The following is a 22,468-nucleotide window of genomic DNA, read 5'->3' on the forward strand; positions in this document are numbered from 1 at the left end:
TGTTTAATTGTTCTAATAATGCACAGGATGTACAAACCTTTCAAGTCTCTCAGAGAGGTTGTCTGCCAGATCAAAGGAGGGAGCCTTGTACACATCTGACAGATCCAACTTCTTTCTGAAGCCCTTCCTTAACAGTGGTGTTACCCACCTGCACACACACACACACACACACACACACACACACACACACACACACACATTTGTAATTAATCTTTTTAAATTACATGGAAATATAATTGTTTCTTCTTGGTTAGATGATAAGCCTTTGGTTTCATAGTCAGACTAATGACAGAGAACTGAGAGAAATATTTGCTAGTATCTGTGAATGAATCACAGGCTGTCTCATCCAGATACATCATGTAGGTTTTAGGATTATTTCTCTGTTTGGAATTGGAGTAAGTGGGGTGTCGGCGCCACTTTATTAGGCTACAATATTAACAAAGAAAGAACCATTTAATCCATGCAAAAAAAAGTGTAATATGACAATTCCTAGCACGTAACACAAATTTTAAATCATCAGTAGCTTAAGTGCAACTGCCAACGCTTTCTAGAACATACTACATCGGAGCACAACTCTGTATTTTACGCACGTGATTTCTGCAGATGTGAGAAGAAAAACTGAATAGAACCCTGCAGTAATTGCCTTCTGAAGAATCGAATGGCATATTGGTTTTCCCCTCCCTTTTGACATTTCTTTATTTACTTTACACTGTATAACTTTAATTTCACTTTACAACAGACAAGCGTGTGCACCTGGCCCTGCACCTGGAGCCAAGGCTGTAGACCAAACATTTCTTACCAGAAGAAAAATTTGGAGAAGAAGTTCGCATCTTCTGCTGGTGACTTCTGCATTTTAAGAGCGCCGCCAGTTTGAGTGTCCCCCGCGTGGCTCCGAGGGGATGCTCGTCCGCTTTACTCTCCACTTCGTGTCTGCTCTGAATGTATCGTCGCTATGCGGTCATCTTGGTGCCCCAAAAGGGTGGAAAAAAACAAAAAACTGTACCTCTTCTGTCACTTTGCGCGCTTCCCTAGGGTTTTTTTTAATTCCTCCACTTGCTAAAACTCAATGTCTTCTTGTGCGTTTTCCTAGTTTTATTTTCTGCTGCAAGTCACAGTCCGCTTCGACTACCTTCCTTTCACTCACTCTCTCTCTCTTTTATCTCCCTCTCACTCTGTGACAGGGAGAGGACAGTCTATCCTTTATGGGCTCGCCAACTACTGAAACGTCATTTCCACGCCGACTGGCTTCAGGGTAATATTGTGGCACCAAACTCAAAAGTTAGTTGATCAGAAAAGATGTGGGAGGTGACCGGAGTGCGGAACTCACAAAATGTGAATTATCCTGACTTCAATTACACTTAGTTAAAAGGTAATTTGGAGTAGAAATAACAAACGTAGCACTGTAGAATCCGACCCATTTCACAGTTAGGGTTTTAACGTGAAAACCTAACATTTAAAGTCTTGTTGAAGCATAAATAACATAATAAAAACCGCCGAATGAACAGGTTTTACAGTCAGGTTAGTCCTGCTGCTGCAGGTCTACTAAGCTGCCTCTGATAGTCAAGCTGTGGCTTTTTATTTAATAGCTGGTACAGTTCCTGCACATTTCGACGAATTTCAAACTTCTTTCTTAAAAAAAAAAAGGTTAAGCACCGTTTCACTTTAGGGAGGGTTAAAACCTAGACATTCCTGAAGGGAACAGAGATAAAGTGTGGTATTAGATCACTTGTTGAAATAGCCCTGTGCTGACAGGTAATCTCGTTTAAAGGGGAGAAAATATTAGTGGAGTTTGTGTTTGGAACAAAGAAGCAAAGAATTGTTCAAAAGTGCAGGATTCATTTCATGTTTCAAGTAGAAACACTGCTCAAAAACTCCGTACAGAAAACGATGCTGGCATTGATTTCCATAAGCCATAATCATATAACTGAAAACAACAACCAGGGTGTGAGGAAGACCACGGGGAAGAGCAATTTGAAAATTCAATACGAAAAGAAGTAAGTAAACCAGAAAATGGGTGCTTAATTATAGCATATTTGTAGAAGTAAAGAATTTTGACTCCTTTATCACCTCTTTAAAGCTTGTTTCAGTGGGATTTTTAAGCCAGAGCGGGATAGAAAATATAAAAGGTAGTAAGGGGACCTGAGGAAAAATACAGAGAGACGCACTGTTAGATGCTTGCAGTTGGCTACAACCGGTGTTGACTTGCCAAGAAGAAAGAGTGACCTCTTCTGGACAATGGCTGTCCCTTGCAGCTGTTGTCAATAAATTCTACCTTCATGCAGATTAGATAAAAGAGCCGAGATTCACACCTGTTTTAATTTAATTCAGTTGTATTTATTTATACAGCATCAAACAACAATAACAGTTGCCTCGAGGTTCTTTATATTGTAAGGTAAAGACCCTACAATAATACAGAGAAAAACCCAACAATGAGATGACCTGTATGCGCAAACACATGGTGATAGTGGAAAGGAAAAACTCAGTTTTAACAGGAAACCTCAGACAGAAGCAGGTTCAGGGAGGAAAAGCCATTTGTCACAAACAGTTAGGGATCAGGGCGGGAGACAGGACAAAAACAAGGCCTTGTAGCAACAACAAAAATTCCTGTTTTAAGACACAATTTTAATTACATGTACAGCGTAACTTTATGAAAACACTGTACTGCTATTTATGTTATTTGTATTTTCCTATTAAACTAGAACAGGACTCTTTAAATTGGCTTGGTGTCAAACTCCGCCCAACACCGGGTCGCCATTGTGCGCAGCCTCAAACGTCTCTCCAGCGTGACCTGTAGAGTCCACTCGGACCAACGATGCTTAGCGAGCTATTGCGCTAAGTCATGGCGAACTTCATGGATTATGCCTTTGCGGCTGGAGAAGAAAGCGACGGCAGCGAAGCTGAGTGGCACATCTCGCCTTATTCGGATAAAAACTCTGGTTGCATTAAGGTTCTCAACACCAGCGCCCTCCATCTTTTCTCATTTGCCTTTAAGCTGCTAGTGATAGCATTAACTAGCAACAGCTGCAACCTCTGTGTCTAACATGAGCTAACTTAACGAACCTCATATGTTCTTTCTTTCTTCTTGTTTTTTTATTTATTTTATTTACTGTAGTAGAAAGCTAATTTAACATACAAAGAAAACCAATTTGCTGTTTTCTTTAATTATTGTTAAGAGTTCAGTTTCAGGAGTTTGTGCAACTGCCGCTCTTTCTCACCCTTGGTGTTCTTAAATTGCTGTTCGGAGGCTGCTTAAAAATGAACATGGCTGTAACTTGGGCAGGGTTCCTACATGCATAAATATAGGATAAATGCTAATTACCAGCTGGTTTAAGTGTGGTTTAAGTTACGCAGGGGTAAGTGTTTTTAGTCAAATTTAGTCAAGATAAAATCAAGAAAAAAATAATAAAACTTGAGGTTCACACACCCCGTGTGTCAGCAGTCAACAGGACACCTACAGACATACGTGACAGGTGTTACAGAGCCTTTTCACATACACTTACAGTTGCTGAAAAAAGTACCATCTCTAGAAGACAAATGGCTGAAATAAAGTAGAGTAGCCCAAGAAAGCAGAATATACAAAAATAGCTAAATAAGGTTACAAAAATGAAAGTTAAATAAGTCAAAATGAAATATTGAGCGTCACAGCTTTATATCTAGTAGTTCTCTATAATAGATAAATACAGTAGCTAAACACATGGAGTAAAGCAAAGACTATTATTAATAATGACTTTTTTACATGTACACAATGCCGTTAACATAAATTGAGATTTTTTCATTGCTTAAATTGGGTCCTCTGAATTGATTATGCATTACGATTATCCTGATGAGTCAGAAGAGACTTTGTAACTTTAAAAAAAGTGTTCCTGTAATATTTGACTTGAATTTAACCCAACATGAAGGAAGGAAAAAAACAATATACACACATACACATTACTATATTCTGTTTGATTTTCCTTTGGTGCAAGGCCACAAACTCTTTTGTAGACACTAACATTTTTTTATATGAAGGAATCCGTTTTTATTGATTATGGTTGTTCCATATTTTTACAGGAGCTGGATGCTGTTCAACAACAAGGAGAAGATAGTGTGTCAGCTTTGAAAAAAGCTATCAATAACGGAGACACAGACACTGTTAAACAGCTGTTGGACAATGGCAAGCACTTCATTTTTTTTGTATCACACATTATAGTTGTCTCTAAATAATGCATTAATGCTCTAACAATTCTTCAATTATATATGATTTTTTGTTTAACTTTGCTATTAATCCATATAAAATCATTTTTTTTTGTTTGTCTTGCTTGCTGTGGCTTTTTGTGGACAGGTGTGGATGTGGAGACCAGGCTTGGATTTGAATGGACTCCACTTATGTGTGCTGTCAGCGTGGCCAACTATGACCTGGCCAAACTGCTTCTGGATAGAGGGGCCAGTGCCAATTTCAGCAAAGGTCAAAACAATTTGTTCAACATAGCCAGAATTTCTTTGTATTTGCTATATCAGTGGTTCTCAAACGTTTCGCAATGAGTACCACCTCATAAAAAATATGGCTCGTGAAGTAACACGTTATAACCAACATTGAAGTACAGAAGTATAGACCTATTTAACGCCACATACAGTTTACACGAGACATTTTTATTTCTTATATGAATGTTATTTATTTTAACTGTCATAAACAGGATGTGACAAGTGATAATAATAACAACTGTACTGCATTAAAAGATTCACAGCAGGTGAGATATGCGATCTTTAAGTGATGACCTGATGAAACCTTTTTCCAGGTCCAAACTACTCTGCGTTTATTAAGGCTGTTGTGTTTTTAACATGTTTTAATGCTTTGTATCTTGTTCTATTTAATCTGAACAAGACCCTAAAAAAGGCAGTGATCATTGTCGGCCTCTCTCGGTTTTTATCATCACTATTCATTTTAAAGCTCAGTTTTTAAAACCTTACGATGTAACTACACCCATGCAGCACTATATTAATGACTAACCTTATATTGCAGTTGTTCTCCTGACTGAAGTTTGGTCCGTTTACACAATCCTGCCATGCGATTGCATTTGTCCCTAACCTTCGGGAACCCTCACGTTAACTTTTATTAACTGGAAAAAGGTTAGCGTTCATCCTCCAGCTTCACTGTGTTTATATTATGCTAACCATAGCTGTGTAGCTAGCCACCACGCAGCACATCATTATATACCAGCTAGCCAAACTTCAGTAACCCTACAAACGCCATTGCTGTTTAGTTTTCTGTCTTCATTTATGTCGGAAGTGATAGCAGAGCTGTATGTTTGAATTTTTGCTGTGGCGGTTAAGCTGCCGGAATTTTGGCTTCACGACCCTCCTTCGTGATTCATGCACACCGAAGCTCAGTTTGCTCTCCACAAACGCTGGCATTAAATACCATGCAAATAAGTTTATGTGGTGGCCTCGCTGGATCCACTGTCCACCCGCCCTGTGATGACCCTCTTCCAGGATCCTCCCACCTAGGGGAAATAAACCGCTCTCAAGGTGCTGCTGCTGCAGTGCCACTCCCTCTCCGATGCAGAGCGGGCCGAGAAACTCCTCTCTCTCTCTCTCTGGCCTGGGTGATGGTATTGCTCTCGAGTGAATGTAGAGCATGTTGTCCTTGCTAGGAACGGATGACAGCAGATTCCTCTTCACTCACATCTTCCTCTGACAGATGCCGGTGCGAGCTGGCCTCGCCAACTCCCCGCTGCTGGCCACAAAGGATTACCGCTCACTCGCAGAAGAAGTGGATTGCATTCTCCTGGCTACCAGGAGCATCAGACTCACCGATGTTGGCTGTGATTGCGGCACAGCGGCATTGCGTAAAAGGGCTGTGTTTTTACCATCAGCGTGACAGGGCCTTGCTGCCTTTGCAGTTTTAAGGCCCGCTTAAAACTGGCGATAAGGAAAGGCTGCTCTTCATGGAGGACTCGCGCTAGGGGAGATGTTTTCTGGTTGAGTCTGGCTCCTAGAAGAGCCCGGGGAACTCTCGTGTTGTCTTTGCATACCTCCACAATGGTATATTATTGAATCTTAAAAAACATTGGAGATTTCCCGCGTACCACCAGAGAGAGCCCAAGTACCACTAGTGGTACGTGTACCACAGTTTGAGAACCACTGTGCTTTATTACAAAACCTAAAACCACGGTCAGAGAGAATTGGTACAACAGTGGTGGTTATCAACTGTCTTTGTTAATGTAGGCTCTCTGTTTCAGCTTCTGTGCACGCCCACTTAAAAAGGGCTTTTCACATGTCATTTGACTCTTCTTCTGCACACTGTCTAAATTCAGTTTAAGAGACACCTAATCCGATCAGAAACATAATCAAAAGAACAGGAGATGAAGATGTATAAAATGTTACGAAAATAAAACAATAGAATGCAATACTGTGGTTGCAAATATGTTTAAACAGTAAAGTTGCAGAAAATTGTTGATTTGGGCATTTGATCATGACAAGCACGCAGAGCTGTGAAATGACTATATTAACATATTTATTTTATTCCTCAGTGCTCTGTGTTACTGTTTATTTCTGATGTGATGGCTCGCATAGCTCTTTAAACTGCATGACATAGACACTTGGTAAAACATTAGTGTGCACTAGTGTTAACTGTCTCATTGTCTGCAAATAGAGATGTGAGAGTCATTTAAATTTGTCACCAGATCAAATTGAAATGGACTTTTTTTTTAAGGAATGGGTATTCTTAGTGATAAATAACCTACAATCGTGGGTTATTTATGGGTCTGGGTTGGATGGGTACCAATCTAAGTAGAGATGCCCAGGCATCTCTTTCCGCTGCCACCTTCTCCAGCTTTTCTGGTAGGAAACCGAGGCATTCTCAAACGATTCGAGAGATGTAATCTCTCCACCATGTCCTGTGCCTGCCATGGTCAAATGTCCAAACCACCTCAAATGGCTTCTTTTGACACTTGGGAGTAGCAGTTCTACCTTTGAGCTCCTCCCAAGTGACAAAGGTCCCATTTTTGTTTTTTAGGGTGACCCCAGCCAATTTTCAGAGGAAACTCATTTCTGTTGCTTATAATTTCACTATTATTCCTTTGCCAGCTACCCAGAGCCTGTGACTACAGGTGAGGATAATGACATACATCAACTGTTAAATCAACAGCTTTGCTTTCATGCTTGGCTTTACCACAACAGACAGGTGATGCAGATGCAGGACCTGTCTGTTGGTGTCCTGCTCCACTCTCCCCTCAGTTGTGAACCAGACATCAAAATACTTAAATTCCTCCATTTGGGGCAGCAACTTCTCCCTGAGCTATAGTGGACATAGCAGTGAGAGAGGAGTCAGTGGAGGTTGTTGTTCAATGAAGCAAAATTTTAAATACAGCTGTAATCCTACCTCTTTTTTTTTTTTAATTAAAAATATATTTTTAAATCGGTATGAGAAGTCAAAGGATCAAAGCAGTTACAAGAAAAATTATGCAAAAGGTTTTTTGTAAATCACCAATATATGTGTATACATATATGTGTGTGTGTGTGTGTGTGTGTGTGTGTGTGTGTGTGTGTGTGTGTATATATATATATATATATATATATATGTGTGTGTATATACACATATATGTGTATATGTTGCTAACCAGTGTTAACAGTCAAGTATAACTGACATTTCTGCATTTCTGTCCATGCAAAGAGCCACTCTGTGTCAAAGTTCTGCGAAATGTACCTATATCATCATAAAAGTGGTGAGATCTCATTAAATGCGTCTGGTTCAGCACTTTCATAGCTACCAAAGGAAACTTAAACTCATGATAACAGCCTTTTATTTTATAATATGTAGTAGTTGTAAACTTTTTGAGTGTTAATCTTTTAAGAGTCTTACAATTACATAGATTAAAAAAACAAACAGTTTAGGCAGACTACTTTTTACTGATGGTCAACATTAACATTAACACCCGTAGGGCCCACTGACCCCTGTGCAATCTTTTACCCACTGCTTTTCAGGAAGGGCAGATGGTGTGATTAGACAATAGTCCTTCATGTTTCCTTGCAGACTTGAATATTAAACACCCTGGCCTAATTCCCCCCAATAGTCTCTGTTGCGTTGGTGTCGAGCTATTTTTCCCCCATCGCATGTTTTATCAATTTCCTCACCTGTTGAAGCCAAAGACCAGGAAACCAATCAGACCTATGCACCGCTATGCTTCATCTGACATTATTTAACGGCTGTGACGCCAGTGAGGAACTCTTTCAGAAACACACTGCTGATCCATTGAGTTCTTTTTAGCTGAACCCTCATCCCAAAGCAAGAAAAATTGAAGGCATCTGTTGGCTCGAGATCAGTCTGGGTGAAACAACCAAGGAAGCAGAACGCCTCCATGTTAAAAGGTTTACAGTTTTACACTCATAAAACCACGTATCCTCTTGCAGTTCTGTAGCTGGAGCACACACCACAAACACATTTTGTTAAAGAGTTCAAAGAGTGCCGTGTTGTAGTGTATATATGTATGGTTTTCAGTGGAGATATGAAAGTTGAGCCTACTTTAATCAGATAGTAATGAATCTGTGTTTAGTTTTTGGTGAAAATGTTTTTTCTAGTTTTTTTCCCTAGTGAATCACATGGAATGTAACTTTATGATAAAGCAACGAAGCTACAGTAATTGGGACCTTTGACCTCTAAAAATTGGACTGTTTTTAGAATCAAAGCTGCAGCTTAGCACTGACTATGATCTGATTCTGGGAAGTTTGCTTGTATTGATGAAAGATTTTGGAATAGATTAAACTCTCCCCACAGTTTGAACCATCGTCTTTATAGGAAAAGATGGATGTAGTCATCATTCCTAAATAGTTCCCTGCTTTCTTTGCTTGGGCCTTAAGTCGAATCATCCACAATATAAATGCATCAGATCTCTCATGTCTGTTTTCTTGTAAATAAATTATGTTACTCACCTAAAGGCATTATCACTAGCCAGAAATATTAAGCATAGAACCAAGCACACTTGGTTTATCTGGTGTGATTTTACGTACAGTACATTTTGCCCAAACCTTAAAAATTACACTCCAGAATTTTCTTATTCTGATCAGCACTCACAAATACCAGCAGACACAATAGCCATGAAAACTGATTGACTTTCAGTTTAAAAATACCAAAATTAAAAATTACTCAGATTAAGATGAAAAAAGCAACTTTTTTTCTCTCCATCCCTGTCAGTTTGACTATAAAATATTTAAAATCACTCCATTCTTAATTACCCAGAGTGTCCACTGAAAAAAACCCCTCATTTGTCTGCTAAAAGTCCCCAGACCCAAGACCAACGGCACTCGTCAGTGTGTTGATATCTGATATCAATTTATTCTCAGTCCAGAATGCTGAGTTGGACTGTGTGTGACTGATTTCACAGTTTTCTTGGCAATCACTGCTTCAGGCAGGTGAAGGAAACAATTAAATGGAGTAGATGAGGGCTGACATGTGGTCAGATCCTGATAGCATTTGTCCAAGCAGTGATGCTGAGCAGAGGAATGCATTAGTGATTGATAAAGCTCACCATGCTGCTGTCATGCCCTCTCACTTATTCTCAGGCCTCAGATTTATTTACTCCAGGCCTCTGTAGACGCAAACCAGGCAGTCTGGTTTACACCCACACGAACATAATATAAACACACACAGATATGGAGCCAAACATGCACAGCCACAAAGACACAGAAACCCATATACAGATGTAGAGACCTAGGTATTTGTGCACACAAACACACATACAGGGAAACATCTAAACGCATTTAGAAGCACACAAGTTAGAGAGTCACTCATTACCGGAACAAACCAGGAATTGAGAGCATTGCCACAGGTCTCAGAATACTTTTATCAGTTTAAGATAAGGAGACAAATCCTCTAAGTCAAAGAGCCCATAAAAGCAGCCACACTTCCTGATGCCAGATAAAACCGCTATCAGTCTCCATTGCTCCATCCAGGTTGAGATATTTTATCCTTTTCTATATCACTGCAAATCATCAATCAAGTAATGTAATTATAAATTAGAAGCATAGCATACCCTTTTTTTTCCATGAGGTAATACAGTGATTTAACTACACAATTCTTCAAAAACAAACATGAGACAGAAGGAACACTTGTCCTGTGCAAAAACATGAGCTTCACTGCTACTGGCCAGAAGAAACCATTCAGTAAACAGGTAGGGTACTTTTAAATTCAAGTATTGCAGTTTTCATTACAGCAAAAATGTTGGCAGTAGTTGAGAGAACACTGACTGAAAACCAAGTTTAATTTTAAGGGACTCAATTAGGGTTTTTTATTTATCCATGTGAAAATACCCAAAGCATTGCTGAGTGGTGGCAAGAGGAAAAAAGCATATCAAATATGCAAATAAGATGACCTGACAGAGATTGAAGGAATAGACACAGATTTAAAGGATGTAAGGAACAGATTAACTTAATCAGAAGTTAACAGGAGTGGGAAGAAGAACGGCGGGAAAGGAGGGAAGTTATCTTCAAAATATAACAGGAAGAAATCTAGAACAGGTTCAAAATCACACACAAAGTGAGAAACGGAAAGAGGGGCACACAGGAGGAACCGTCACGAACAGCAGCTGGTGACAGTAGTTCTTGTTAAGTCTAGGCTTGGTGATCGCTGCATCCACATGTTGCAGGTTCTGGTTAGAGTGGCCTTTCGCCTTGCAGCAGTACTATGTTCTCGAGACAGTGGAGGGACTAACTGAAGGAGCAGCTGAATGTTATCATAGACGGCCACAAGAGGAACATGACCAAGCAAACGTGCTGGATAGTGGCAATTGGTCTTTTAAAATAAGAGTGAGGGCAAAAGTAAATCAAGGGCAGATAGTGACATTCATTCAGACATTTAAAAACCTAGTAGTAGTAGACATCCGCCATTAATGTAGCCATTAATGTAGCCATTAATGTGCCTGGGCAACTGGCCATGTAATAATCACTTGAAAATGATTTTGTCAATGCAATAACGTAGTATTTGAGGTCTCTAAAATTGGACTATTCTGAAACTGCTTTGTTTCTTTGATATCTTTTCATGGTATTACGAGCATCAGCCAAACGTGAATCAGCTTTCAAACCCATATAGTATAATTCTTAATGCTTCCTCTAAAGCTTTACTAGACTCAAACAAGGATGTGTTTTTTTGGTTGCACGTCCAAGCAGCTGCATCGACACCAGACAACAATGCGCCTGGCATGAGTTTCACACACAGGTGGATTTTGTCAGCTGCAGTCTGTCTGCATCTTCTCTATTCAAGAGCAGGACACAAAATAAGCAAAAAATGTTGTCTCCATTGTCAGTGGCAATCTTTATATGTGTATAATTGGTGCCAGCTTGATATGGTTTTAATGTATTTTTTAATAGTCCGAGCTAAACTAAATGTTTATTAAAATAGAAGTGACTCTTAAAATTGTTGTTGTTCTTTTCCACAGATCACTGGACGGTGCTCATGGCCAGCTGCACGGCATCTGCCAGTGAGAACAAAATTGCACGTTGCGTGGAGCTTCTGCTGTCCAGAAATGCTGACCCCAACATGGTGGACAGGTGAGGGAGGGTGCAGATGTGTTTTAGGTCAAAATATTTATGGGATTTTCAACACAGTACGCACAGTCACACCCGTTTTGATGTAGGCCAAATAAAAACACTTCATACTTTTCTAGAACAGCGGAGGAAAAAAACGAGGTGCTGGATCACATTTCCTTTGATGGTTCTCGTATGTTTAGCTGCCATGTGGTAGCATTATGCACCACTGTGCTCCATACAGTGTGTGTATATTTGTGTGTTTTGTTTGGAATGTCCTGTTATGGCATGTACATGTACAGATGGGTATCAGACAGACAGACAAACAAACATAGAGTGTAAAGGGTGGGCAAGAGACTAGAAACTTTTTTACACATTTTGTTGAATTGAACCCAGTCAGTGTGGTGTTGGTAGTTTGTTGGTCCAAAGCCTTGAAGTGTATGTGAAAAAACAACGCACAACAGAGCGGGCTTTTAAGCACTGTAGCACAACTGAAATGCTCCTCAAGCTGTGTTGATATGATACCTTGAAAATTTGTGTGTGAAATTTTGGATGCTACCACCTCTTAGTTACTTTAAATAATTTCCCAGAGGTTTAGCGTGCAGCACCATCAACCTCTGGATAGCCGCTTATGGTCCCAAGGAGGGAGACCTGTACAATAATTTTATAATGTAAAAAAAAATTAAAATAATAATGATAAAACTGAAAAAGATGTGTATGTTTTATGTGATGAGAGGGGGGGGGGAAAGGTGTTTCTTAATTAGAGATGGCATGACACTAGGACTGCCACAAACGATTATTTTGATAATCAACTAGTCATCGATTATTTTTGCGATTAGTCGACTAATCAGATCATGCATCCATTAAACGTAAAACGTACAGCTTATTGCACCAGCATGCATCTGCTCTTATATAACTATCATTAGCTTACAGCTTTAAGTGTTTAAGGTATGTGCTAACTAAAAATAAAGACAAGATGATGGTTTATTAAATTTTAATGAAATTTGCAGATTATTTCGGTTTAATAAACTCCTTGCTATCTAAAATATAACGGGACACCGGAGTATATTCTCGAGCATCTCACACTTCTGATAATCAGTTGTCTGCTTGACGTTTATTCAGCTGTGTAAAAACTATAACTTTAATCTCAGCCAAACCGATTTACTCAGGAACAAATAAAATACTGAAAAAAGCCAAACAATAACATTTTTAAGTTATCTAAGTGACTTATATATGTTTAACCTGAGTAGCGAAAGACGGCGGTGGGTTTGGAAACGATTTGCCGGGAGTCCCGTGTTCTCACGGGCTCTAGTGAGCCTTGAACCCCGGCTAGCTATCAAGCTAGTGGGTAACAGACGTCTCCGAAAACATCGGAGCACTTTTGAAAATTGTGGTGTCTTGATAAACTGAGCAGATATTTGAGGTTTACACAGCTCCATTCTTGCCTGAAAATATGTTAAACGTTTATGTTGTGACCCAGAAAGAATAATAAGAGTAATGTTAAAACTAACTAGCTGCCGCCATTGTTGGAAACTGAGCTGGGCTGCGCTATGAATTCTGGGACGCAGCTTCTTCTTCTTCGGGGTTTAATGGCAGCTGGCATCCTTGTACATTCAGTGCTGCCATCTTCTGTTTCAGTCCGTTATTACACTCTTAAATCCTACTACTTATTCCTGCGTCCTTTGGGATCTTACAAAGCTTCAAACGACGCGTCGACTATTAAATCAGTTGTCGACGATTTTGATAGTCGACGTAATCGTGACTAGTCGACTAATCGTGGCAGCCCTACATGACACCACTTTGGTGTCCTGGCTACACTTTGCTAGATCCACCCCTGCACAGTTACAGCCGTCAGCTATGTAGAAAACGATCCTGGTGTAGAAAGTAATATTAAATAAATTCTAACAACATCTCATCAAGCTTAAACGTGCTGCTGTTGTTCAGCTGCTGATTTCCTCTTTCTGGCGCGAACAAACAAGAAAGACGGACTCGCGACAGAAAAGCCGATCAGCTGATCATTAATCAGTTTCATGATTGAAGTAGCAGCAGGAGAGGGAGGGAGAGAGAAGAGGCAGTCGCTCCATATATCGGTTGTTAAGCTTAACGTGGGAATGCTTTACAAACATTCAGAGATGAACTTACACACTTGCTTTACTTCGCTCTGGGATAACTTCCTCGGAGATGAAATGCCGGATTGGTAGCGATGCTACAAATACACACAGCCGCTCTATCACGTGACGCATACTGCTTCGACGTGCTACGGTTATGAGCAGAGTTATGCCATGTCGCAAGTTTTGTGAGGTGCTTTTTTGATATTTAATGGATCGGATTACATTTTTTATTTCTCTCCGATATCCGATCCAGTAAGTTGCGTCAGTATCGGACTGATACGTAATATTGGATCGGTCCATCTCTAGTCTTAATTGACCCTAAGGACTTAAGCAGCTACTTTGGGAATTTGACTTTTACTTTATAAATGCACACAGATTGCTAACATATTGTAATTGTTGCAGTCATGGAGTATGTGGTGATGAGTGCATCTTGTCTGCTCAATCAAATAATGAAAAACAAAACCTAAGTTTTACTAAATTTTACACCAAAAAGCATGTCTTATTTTGCGGCAATGTGTGACAGTTGCCACTAGAAGTGTTTATTTGGAATGAGAGGAAGAGATGTTATCAGAAAGAGTGCATAATTGGCATTGCCGGATTGCTCAAAGTTGTGAGGCCAGTGCCAAAACTGGCTTTGTTCTGATGCTCTGAGCTTTTGGTGTCAAGCCCCATGTATTCAAACTCTGCAATAATACCAAGAGTTTGATGAAACTGAACTGAATAAAAATGCATCTTGTTTTCCTTTTTACAATGAGCAGAGCAGGTTCAATGTTTTAGGCTTGCCCTGTCTTTTCTCAGCAGCATGCGCACACAGAGCAACATTCATGTTTCTTTCTTTTACTTCCCTCATTAGGCGTAGGCATTAATGGGGCCTTTTTAGTGTGTAACATTAATATGTGAATGTTATAATGAATCAGGATTATTTAAATTAATATTCACAATGTTACCAGTCTTGTGCTTTCCTCTTCAGTTACTTACAGTCAGATGCAACAGTATGAATGGATCAACATGCCAGAATTAAATCCCCGGTCCACTGATCAGTATTTCACCATCTTTGCCACTTAACTTTAATATTTAATATGAAATAATGTCGAAATTGAGTTTAAAGAAGGAATTAATATTTCACTAAATTACTATATTATACTATAGATATTACTAAAAAAACATTGTTTTGATGACAGATGTTTTTCAGCCTTCCTGCAGAAAAACATCTGTAAAGTTTTTACAGATTTACCTTTTTTCCCCTAAACCGACATCTGTAAATCTCTGAACAAGGGAAGGATGCATCTTCTTCCATTTACTAAGATCAACAGCAGACTTTGTGAAAATGATTTGGTTCTGTAATGTGTTTTGCAGCATCTTGGGCTTCAAGTTTCTAACTGTGAAAGATGCAGTGAATGACGGTCAGGTAAGGGCTGAGATTTCACTCATGATCGAGGCTGTTCCTTTGTCCAGGTGCATCTGTTGCACAGCAGTCAGCCCCTTCTTCAGGTCCTCTGGGTCTGTGACGCCAATCTGGAAAACAGACTGACAGTCTGACTGACAGTGATTACACTGGTTTTGTCTTAGCGCAGCATTTGATATTGTAGATCGGGATAGGCAACTCCAGGCCTCGAGTGTCAGTGTCCTGCAGATTTTAGATGTGTCCTTGATCCAACACAGCTGATTCAAATTGCTAAATTACCTCCCGAACATGTCTTGATGTTCTCCAGAGGCCTGGTAATGAACTAATCATTTGATTCAGGTGTGTTGACCCAGGGTGATATTTAAAACCCGCAGGACACCGGCACTCGAGGCCTGGAGTTGCCTACTCCTGCTCTATTGGCTCATCATAGCAACTCAGCTTATTTGCAAAGCTAACAAACTGTGTGTTTAACGTTACTTCAGAGATGCCCTCATAGCAAGGCTTTCTAACTGCACGATGAGAGATGGCAGCCTTGGTGCACAATTACGGTTTAGTTTCACATAGTGTAACATAGTGTAACACTATCTACTGCCAGACCTACTGCAATATAATACACACATCACACTAGATCTGAAAGTAAATAATGTTTTATGTTACACACAGATTTCAGGCTGCCACAAAAACTCTGTTTGTACTGAATTGTTAGTATGTTACTCCCTACATTAACTAGCTGTGTCTTTTTGTTTCTGAATTATACATTTGGTCAATTAGACAGCAAGAGATTTGCAATAGATGGCAACAGATATGACATTTGTCATTGTTATTCATGGACTGTTCCTGTCCAAAGTCATCATTGCAGTTGAAAACAAATTTTGCTTTTCATTTAAAAAATAGGTTCTAGATTATGGAGGTGTGGAGAAGCACAGAATCCTAGATGTTTGAGTTGTGAAGTTTGTGCACTCTTTGATGGTTAGTGGTGCCATGTCATCTGCTGGTGTTGGAGCTGCTTGGTCCATTGTGTTTTATCAAGTACATGGTCAACACAGACAAAAACACAGTAGTATGAAATAAATAGATTCTTGAATTGTAAATTATACAGATATAGGCGTGTAGAGCTACAGAACAAAAGACGGACCTGGAAATTAATTAATGTTGTAACAATAATCACGGAAACACCTCTGGGCACATAACAAAACAAAATGATATGTTGTAGGTCTCCCTATAACCATGATTTTGTTTTTGTCTGATTTCAAACCAAGATAAATAAGAATCCTTGGAAAATGAAAGCTCTTTTAAAGACATAGGTGTTACCCCAAATTGCACTGGTTGCAACAACATTGTGAAACTTTAATTCAGGGGTCTCCAACTCCAGTACTCAAGGGCCACTGTCCCGAAACTTCTCCATGTGTCCCTATTGCAGCACACCTGAATACAATTAGTATGTCATTAGCAAGACTCTATGGCTACGTTCACACTGCAGGCGAAAGCGCATCAAATCCGATTTTTTTTGACCCTATGCGACCCATATCCGATCATGGTATGACAGTGTGAACGGCACAAATCCCATATTTTCAAATCTGATCTGGGTCACTTACGTATGTGGTACTGAATCTGATACATATCCGATGTTTCAGAAAGCGACCGCTGTGTGAATGGTCAAGTAGCATTAAATCCGTCTTTTACATCACTGACACAAGACAGACGCCAATTATCAGCGCCCGAGAAGACATCGCGAACGCTTCCTGGCCATCCAGTGAAACTGCTGGGAAGACAATGTTGGAGAAACGTTAACATTTTATTTGTACTACATAATCTGCAGATTCTGACAGAAATCTGCAGCTATCCTTTGAAACACCGCTCCTCTCTAAAACAGCAATAAGGATAATTATTAGGTTATCCACATTATCATGTAAATAACAAAATAACTTAAAGCAAAAATTGGGAAACGTGAAGTCCGAAGTATTTATATTAAGGGCCATCAGTCAAACAATATTGTTTGCTCTGGGTCTAAACAGCGCGCGTTTTGTGTGACATCTTCTTTTGCGCATGCGGGCCGCTTTGAGCGTTCACACTAGAGCGCGTTTGCTGTCGCATTTTATTTGTAGTGTGAACGAGCAGACAAAAAAATCGGATTTGATCAAAAAATCGGAATTGAGCATTAAGACCTGCAGTGTGAACGTAGCCTAAATAACTTGAATGCATGCTGAGGTGGCAATCCATTTGATTCATGTTACAGCAGCTCATAAATGAATGAACATGGTGCAATAAAAGTATTTTTACAAGTACATTTTTATGAACACTTACATTTACTTAAATTTACTTGAGTAGGGTTAGGAGTCGAGTTAGGAGTTGCCACTCCAGCATGTAGTCAAGTTCTATAGAGTCTTGCTAATGACCTACTCATTTTTTCAGGTGTGTTGCAACAGGGACACATGGAAAAGTTTCAGGACACCGGCCCTCAAGGAGACGACTGCTTTAATTGAAGCATCAGTGGCTAACTTCAAGAGGTGTTGAATGCCAGCTAAAGTGACGATGACAAATATTTTATACATGCATAAAAAATGTAAAACTCAAAAAAGGTGTGTCTTGATTGACCCTAAGGACTTAAGCAGCTACTTTGGGAATTTGACTTGACTTTTTGACTTTTTTGACTTTTTCTAAATTATATTTATGGCTGCATGTATTAATACAAGCCCCGTACCCAAGCTGGGTAAGTTTGGTATCCATCAGTCTCTGCAGTGATTGGATATAAACTCTGGTTTCCTGCCTCAGAAAAGAACTTGAAAAATGTCCTCTCATGGAAAAGAATGTGGACAGACCATTCTTGAACCACTTTTACTGTTACCATCTGTGGAATTTTGCTGTGTCAAAGTGTGGGTGCAGCCCCCCAGTGGCCTTGTTTAGCTTTCCCTAATCCTCTGCCACACTGTCACAGCCAGAATGTCATTACATCCACGACATATGCCACCTGAAACCCCCTGTTGATACAAAAAGACAGGCTGTAGCATTAGGAAATTGATTGGTTCCTTCCCAGACAAAACATTTGAAGTTAAGTAACAAGACACAGAAGGATGTAGATGAAGGGAGGAGGTGAGGAGAGGGGCCAACAGCCCCCAACATTAAAAAAAGAAAGAAAAAGAATGTGAGGTTCATGTGGGTGCAGAGGATAAACTTTCCCCACCTCCTCATCGCCTCTTACGTCTGAATATCAAACCAATGATTAACACCAGCTGCTCGTTCCTCCGTTTTAGGGTAAACAAGAATTCTCTGTCATCTCTCACAGTCCTGCAGGAGCACAATGTGGGGTCCATTGCCTCCATGTGTCCCCTGTTTTTTTTTTTTCCACCTTCACTGTGCTGATCTTTGCTAAACGCATTAAAGGTAATGTACACACTGGATAGGGCTCATTCAGAGACATTTTTAGTGGCTTTTTCCTTGCAGTCATTCAAAAAGTTTGGAAAACATGAGGGGTTTGCAAACTTTGTGATGTAGCAAAAATATTTACTTTGTATTAGTATTTATTTTAATTAGAAAGGAGGCTGCAGAATGTCTGCTGACATTGAAAGCTTTATGAATGGTGTTATACCCATCTCTGCTTCTCAACAATTTTTTTTCTACAGAAAGTCAAAATCGAGATTCTTCATTGAGATAGAAAAAAAGAAAAGCTCTTACTTATTTCCCAAAAGGTTGATTCTGTTCATTTGGACGTAGCGTTTTCAATGGGGGAACTGGAGCATAAACTGGGTGTCATCAGGACACCACAACATCCCCACAGACACAGTGCCCAGGGAAGCAGAAGAACATCACGTCAAGAAGGCTCTGAGTAAATTCCAGCTTGTGGAAGACCTATGCTATTTTGTTTAGGTCTTATCAGTCTTACAAATGTGATTGTTTCTGTTCTTTCTTCCTGTCTGTATTTAAAAGTTGAATCATACCTCTCCAGCTGCCCAAAACAGCCACAATAGGCTTATCTGTGAGTTTCTGTGATTTTCAGTACCTGCAGAGGAATCCACAGTCTGGGAGAACCTCAGCTGAGAGGCCTTCTCAGCAGAACATCAGATTCATTTTTTCATCTTTTCTTCTATTCACATCACTGGCACCAATTTCTGTTGGTTTGCATCACTCAAAAGTGTTGTGCTTTGTGTTTGTTATAACATTGGAGATGTTTGCATGACTGATTCTTTACCTTTATGTAATTCTTTGTATTCCTTTTTTGTTTTAAACTTTTTTATTTTGCACTTTGGCTCGCCTGGTACTCCTCACAGGTACCCAAACTATCTATGCGTGGGTTGGTAGCAGCAATGAGTTACTTTTCCCTTTACTGTCATTTATAGGGGGGAAAGCTGTTGCTCAAGATTCATTATTTGGCAATAGTTATTTTGTCACTAAAGAGAAGATATCTTTCCAGGTGCTTATGTAAATTTATTCATTGTAAAATCTTAAGATTAGATTGTGGAATCTATTTGAGAGTGCTGACCAAGGTGCAGTGAGTCAGATATTTCTGGAAGTCATTGTTCTTCCTCATAGGAGGAACAATTTTTATACTGAATTGTCTGCATATTGATCAGCCCACTCTTTGGGAACGGTCCAGAACTCACAGTGTGAAGGACACACATACAGAGAACACACAGAAGTGGTCTGTGAGTGACCTTGAGGCCTGTCTCACACCATAACAACCCTTGGGAAAATTAAATAGGAAGGCATGGAAGCAGAAACTTTATGACCCTTCCTATCTTGTTTTCTTGCCACTCTAGCCACTGATTAGTGAGCACAGAGGCATGTTACTAAAGATGTTGTCATAGCCATTGTCACATTTGTTTGAGTTCACATGGAACATTAACTTGTGATTTCTGGGAATTTGTTAAATGAAGACGTTGATGCGTTTACTGCTTATCATCATCGGTGTTCAACAAAAACCTCTGATGTGCTGCACAGATTTAGACTCGTTTCACAAACATCACCTCTGTGTAGGGGCACTTCTAAGTTCAAGATGATTTGCTGGCAGTTATGTAAACACCTTTCCCGATCACAGTTTTACCTTTAGGCTTACTCACATATCGTGTTGAACTTAGTTAATCTCTAAAAGTTTACTTAAGTTTTAGACCTGTGAATCAACTGAAGCATAATTGCATGTGAATTGTGAATTATGGATTATTCCCTAAAATGCCTCCTATTTACTTCCTGATGTTTTTTTTTCTAAATGTTTGACATACGCACACACGCACACAGACACACACACAGTTCCTCATAAAAGAATAAAGTGAAGTGATAAATTGGCCCCTAAACTTTCCCAGCCCTTGGATTGATGTATTTTTCTTGCCTGTTATGTTTGAGTCACAGGTGATAAGACAGAGGACGTACTTTACTCTAGCAGAAGTTATTTGATATAAGGCCGTGTTTAAGTGGAAGCAAACACATGGAGGCAATATACTAATAACTAACTATAACTACTAACAATAAACAAGAAAGGTGAAAGTTGTTAAAACCAGGGCACTGTTTTAAGACTCCCTGGAATTTGATGGACATGTTTATAAGTGATCTTCACTTATCACTATAGTGTTTCCCTTTTCCTGGCCGTTTTTAGTGTGAGTTCTATTTATCAGTCAAGTTTGAGCAGGATTTGAAGGTACATGGCCCAAATGGAGATCAGAAGAGGAATTTGCTGATTTGCATTTGCTGAAATGAAATGTCAGCTGCCATATGATTATATATCTATTTTAATTATCATTTTTCAAATCTATCTTCATTCATGAAGCTGATGGATGAGAGACATGGGATTCAAAGAATCTCAAACTGAAATCCAAGGGTGAACGAACAATGATGGTAGAAAATTTAACACCTTTCTTTGGAACAAGCCAGAAAGCTTTTCAAGCACATTATATCAAATTTGTATGCAAATCTGAGCATATAATTTTCAATTTCTGTGCCCACTACAATTTTTTTTTAACTTAACCTCCTAAGACCCAAACTCTTCCACGGCATGCATTTTTAATTTCTCTTTGATATTTGGGCATATTGGGGCCCAATGAATGTAAAAACAAAGAATTACCAGATTTTTTTTAAACCTTATTTTTGTTTTTATGAAAAATCAGAGCCACATTTTGATAGAACAGTAGCAGTATAATGTCCTCGTAAGTGGATATCAGGCCCTTGTAAAGCAAAATTTAGTATTTTGGTCTAAATAACCCAAAATGTGATGTCCACATATGTGGACGCCAGGTCCTAGGAGGTTAAATAATACTTAAAAATATTTGCCTTCATGCATTTCAGGATGGCTGATGAGAGACGAGACTTGCATCTAGAAGGACTTTGGTTGATTATACTGCTATTTATTTTTTATTTTTTTACTGAGCTTTGTAGCTTTCACTTGGAACGGATGGTTAGTCAGCTGGTTGACAAGCTATAGGGTTCTGAAAACCGTGTAGTGATTGTGACTCGGTAGGTAACACTCAAGACTGATGGCTCTTTTAGCCTGTATGTCATCAGATGACTCTTTAACTTTTTATTATCTTTTAAAACTTTATCTGCATTCATAAATGTTGTCCAACAGACAGAACAGTAAGTCCACTGGCTATACTGCAAGCACTAAAACACTGGCCTTTGTCCAGAGGCTGATTCAGCAGGGTGCTGTTTTAGTACAGTGCGCAAGGATCCAGACTGTAGTTGTGGTCTCAATATTTCAGTATTATTGCAACTTTTCAATTATCACTGAATTCATTACTTTTATAATTCAGTGATAGTGGTATATCAGATGTATTTTGTTAAGATATAAGGCTGAAAAAGTGGCAGTACAAGTACCTGCAGACGTTTTGAAGATGTTTGGGCTGTGACTCTGGAATCTCTACCTGTTCCCACTGTACTATCAATCAAAAATACTCAGTGTAGGTAGCATACCTATAACAATTCCCCAGTTCTATGATGCCATAGAACTGCTTATTCCTGTCTGAATTATGGTACCAAAACATCTTGTTTCTTATGGGTCATCAGCTGTGACTCAGGGGCTTGAGCAGGTCACCTTAATCAACAGCAGGTCCAATCTCTGGGTCTCAATCTCTTGGGAAGATAAGGAATGCATACTAAGGCATGTTGTAGAGAATAAAAGGTATAGAATAAATCACTTTATTGGTAGGTGTGTGTGTGTGTCTGTGTGTGAGAATGTGGCTTGTAGTGTAGAAAGCCTGGGAGCGTTCAGTAAAAACAGACAAGTGCTATATAAATGTGTCTATTAACAAAGACATAAGAAAGATCAAAGTAGAAAATCACCAATCTTCATCAAACACTTGTTGAAATGGGGAATGTGGTTGCTCAGTCGCGTAGTAGTATAGGCTTCACTGTGGCTCCAACCTGAAGGACTATCTATAACATGGTATCTACTGCACCCTGGTGGTTTTTCCATATACTATTAATATGTGTACCCATTTTCATTGGTCACTGTACTTGCTGTGTCCTCACTCAA

General features: G+C 39.4%; 2 protein-coding genes across 2 annotated transcripts in view; one reads left to right on the forward strand and one right to left on the reverse strand.

Annotated features, from left to right (window-relative positions):
- cftr (CF transmembrane conductance regulator) overlaps positions 1-1,423 on the reverse strand; it is a 46,531-nt gene extending 45,108 nt beyond the window's left edge. Inside the window, exons 1-2 of the mRNA XM_085167362.1 lie at positions 800-1,423; positions 38-148 (exon numbers count right to left, since the gene is read on the reverse strand). Coding sequence (XP_085023488.1) covers positions 38-148; positions 800-852 — 164 coding nt within the window. The 5' untranslated portion in view covers positions 853-1,423. The remainder of the gene's footprint in view (positions 1-37; positions 149-799) is intronic.
- A 1,322-nt stretch (positions 1,424-2,745) lies between these two features.
- asz1 (ankyrin repeat, SAM and basic leucine zipper domain containing 1) overlaps positions 2,746-22,468 on the forward strand; it is a 33,398-nt gene continuing 13,675 nt past the window's right edge. The window contains exons 1-4 of the mRNA XM_085165250.1: positions 2,746-2,947; positions 4,051-4,153; positions 4,322-4,444; positions 11,409-11,520. Of these exons, the coding sequence (XP_085021376.1) occupies positions 2,840-2,947; positions 4,051-4,153; positions 4,322-4,444; positions 11,409-11,520 (446 nt within the window). The 5' untranslated portion in view covers positions 2,746-2,839. The remainder of the gene's footprint in view (positions 2,948-4,050; positions 4,154-4,321; positions 4,445-11,408; positions 11,521-22,468) is intronic.

This window comes from Neolamprologus multifasciatus, chromosome 7, assembly GCF_963576455.1.
Source record: "Neolamprologus multifasciatus chromosome 7, fNeoMul1.2, whole genome shotgun sequence".
NCBI classification, from domain to species: domain Eukaryota; kingdom Metazoa; phylum Chordata; class Actinopteri; order Cichliformes; family Cichlidae; genus Neolamprologus; species Neolamprologus multifasciatus.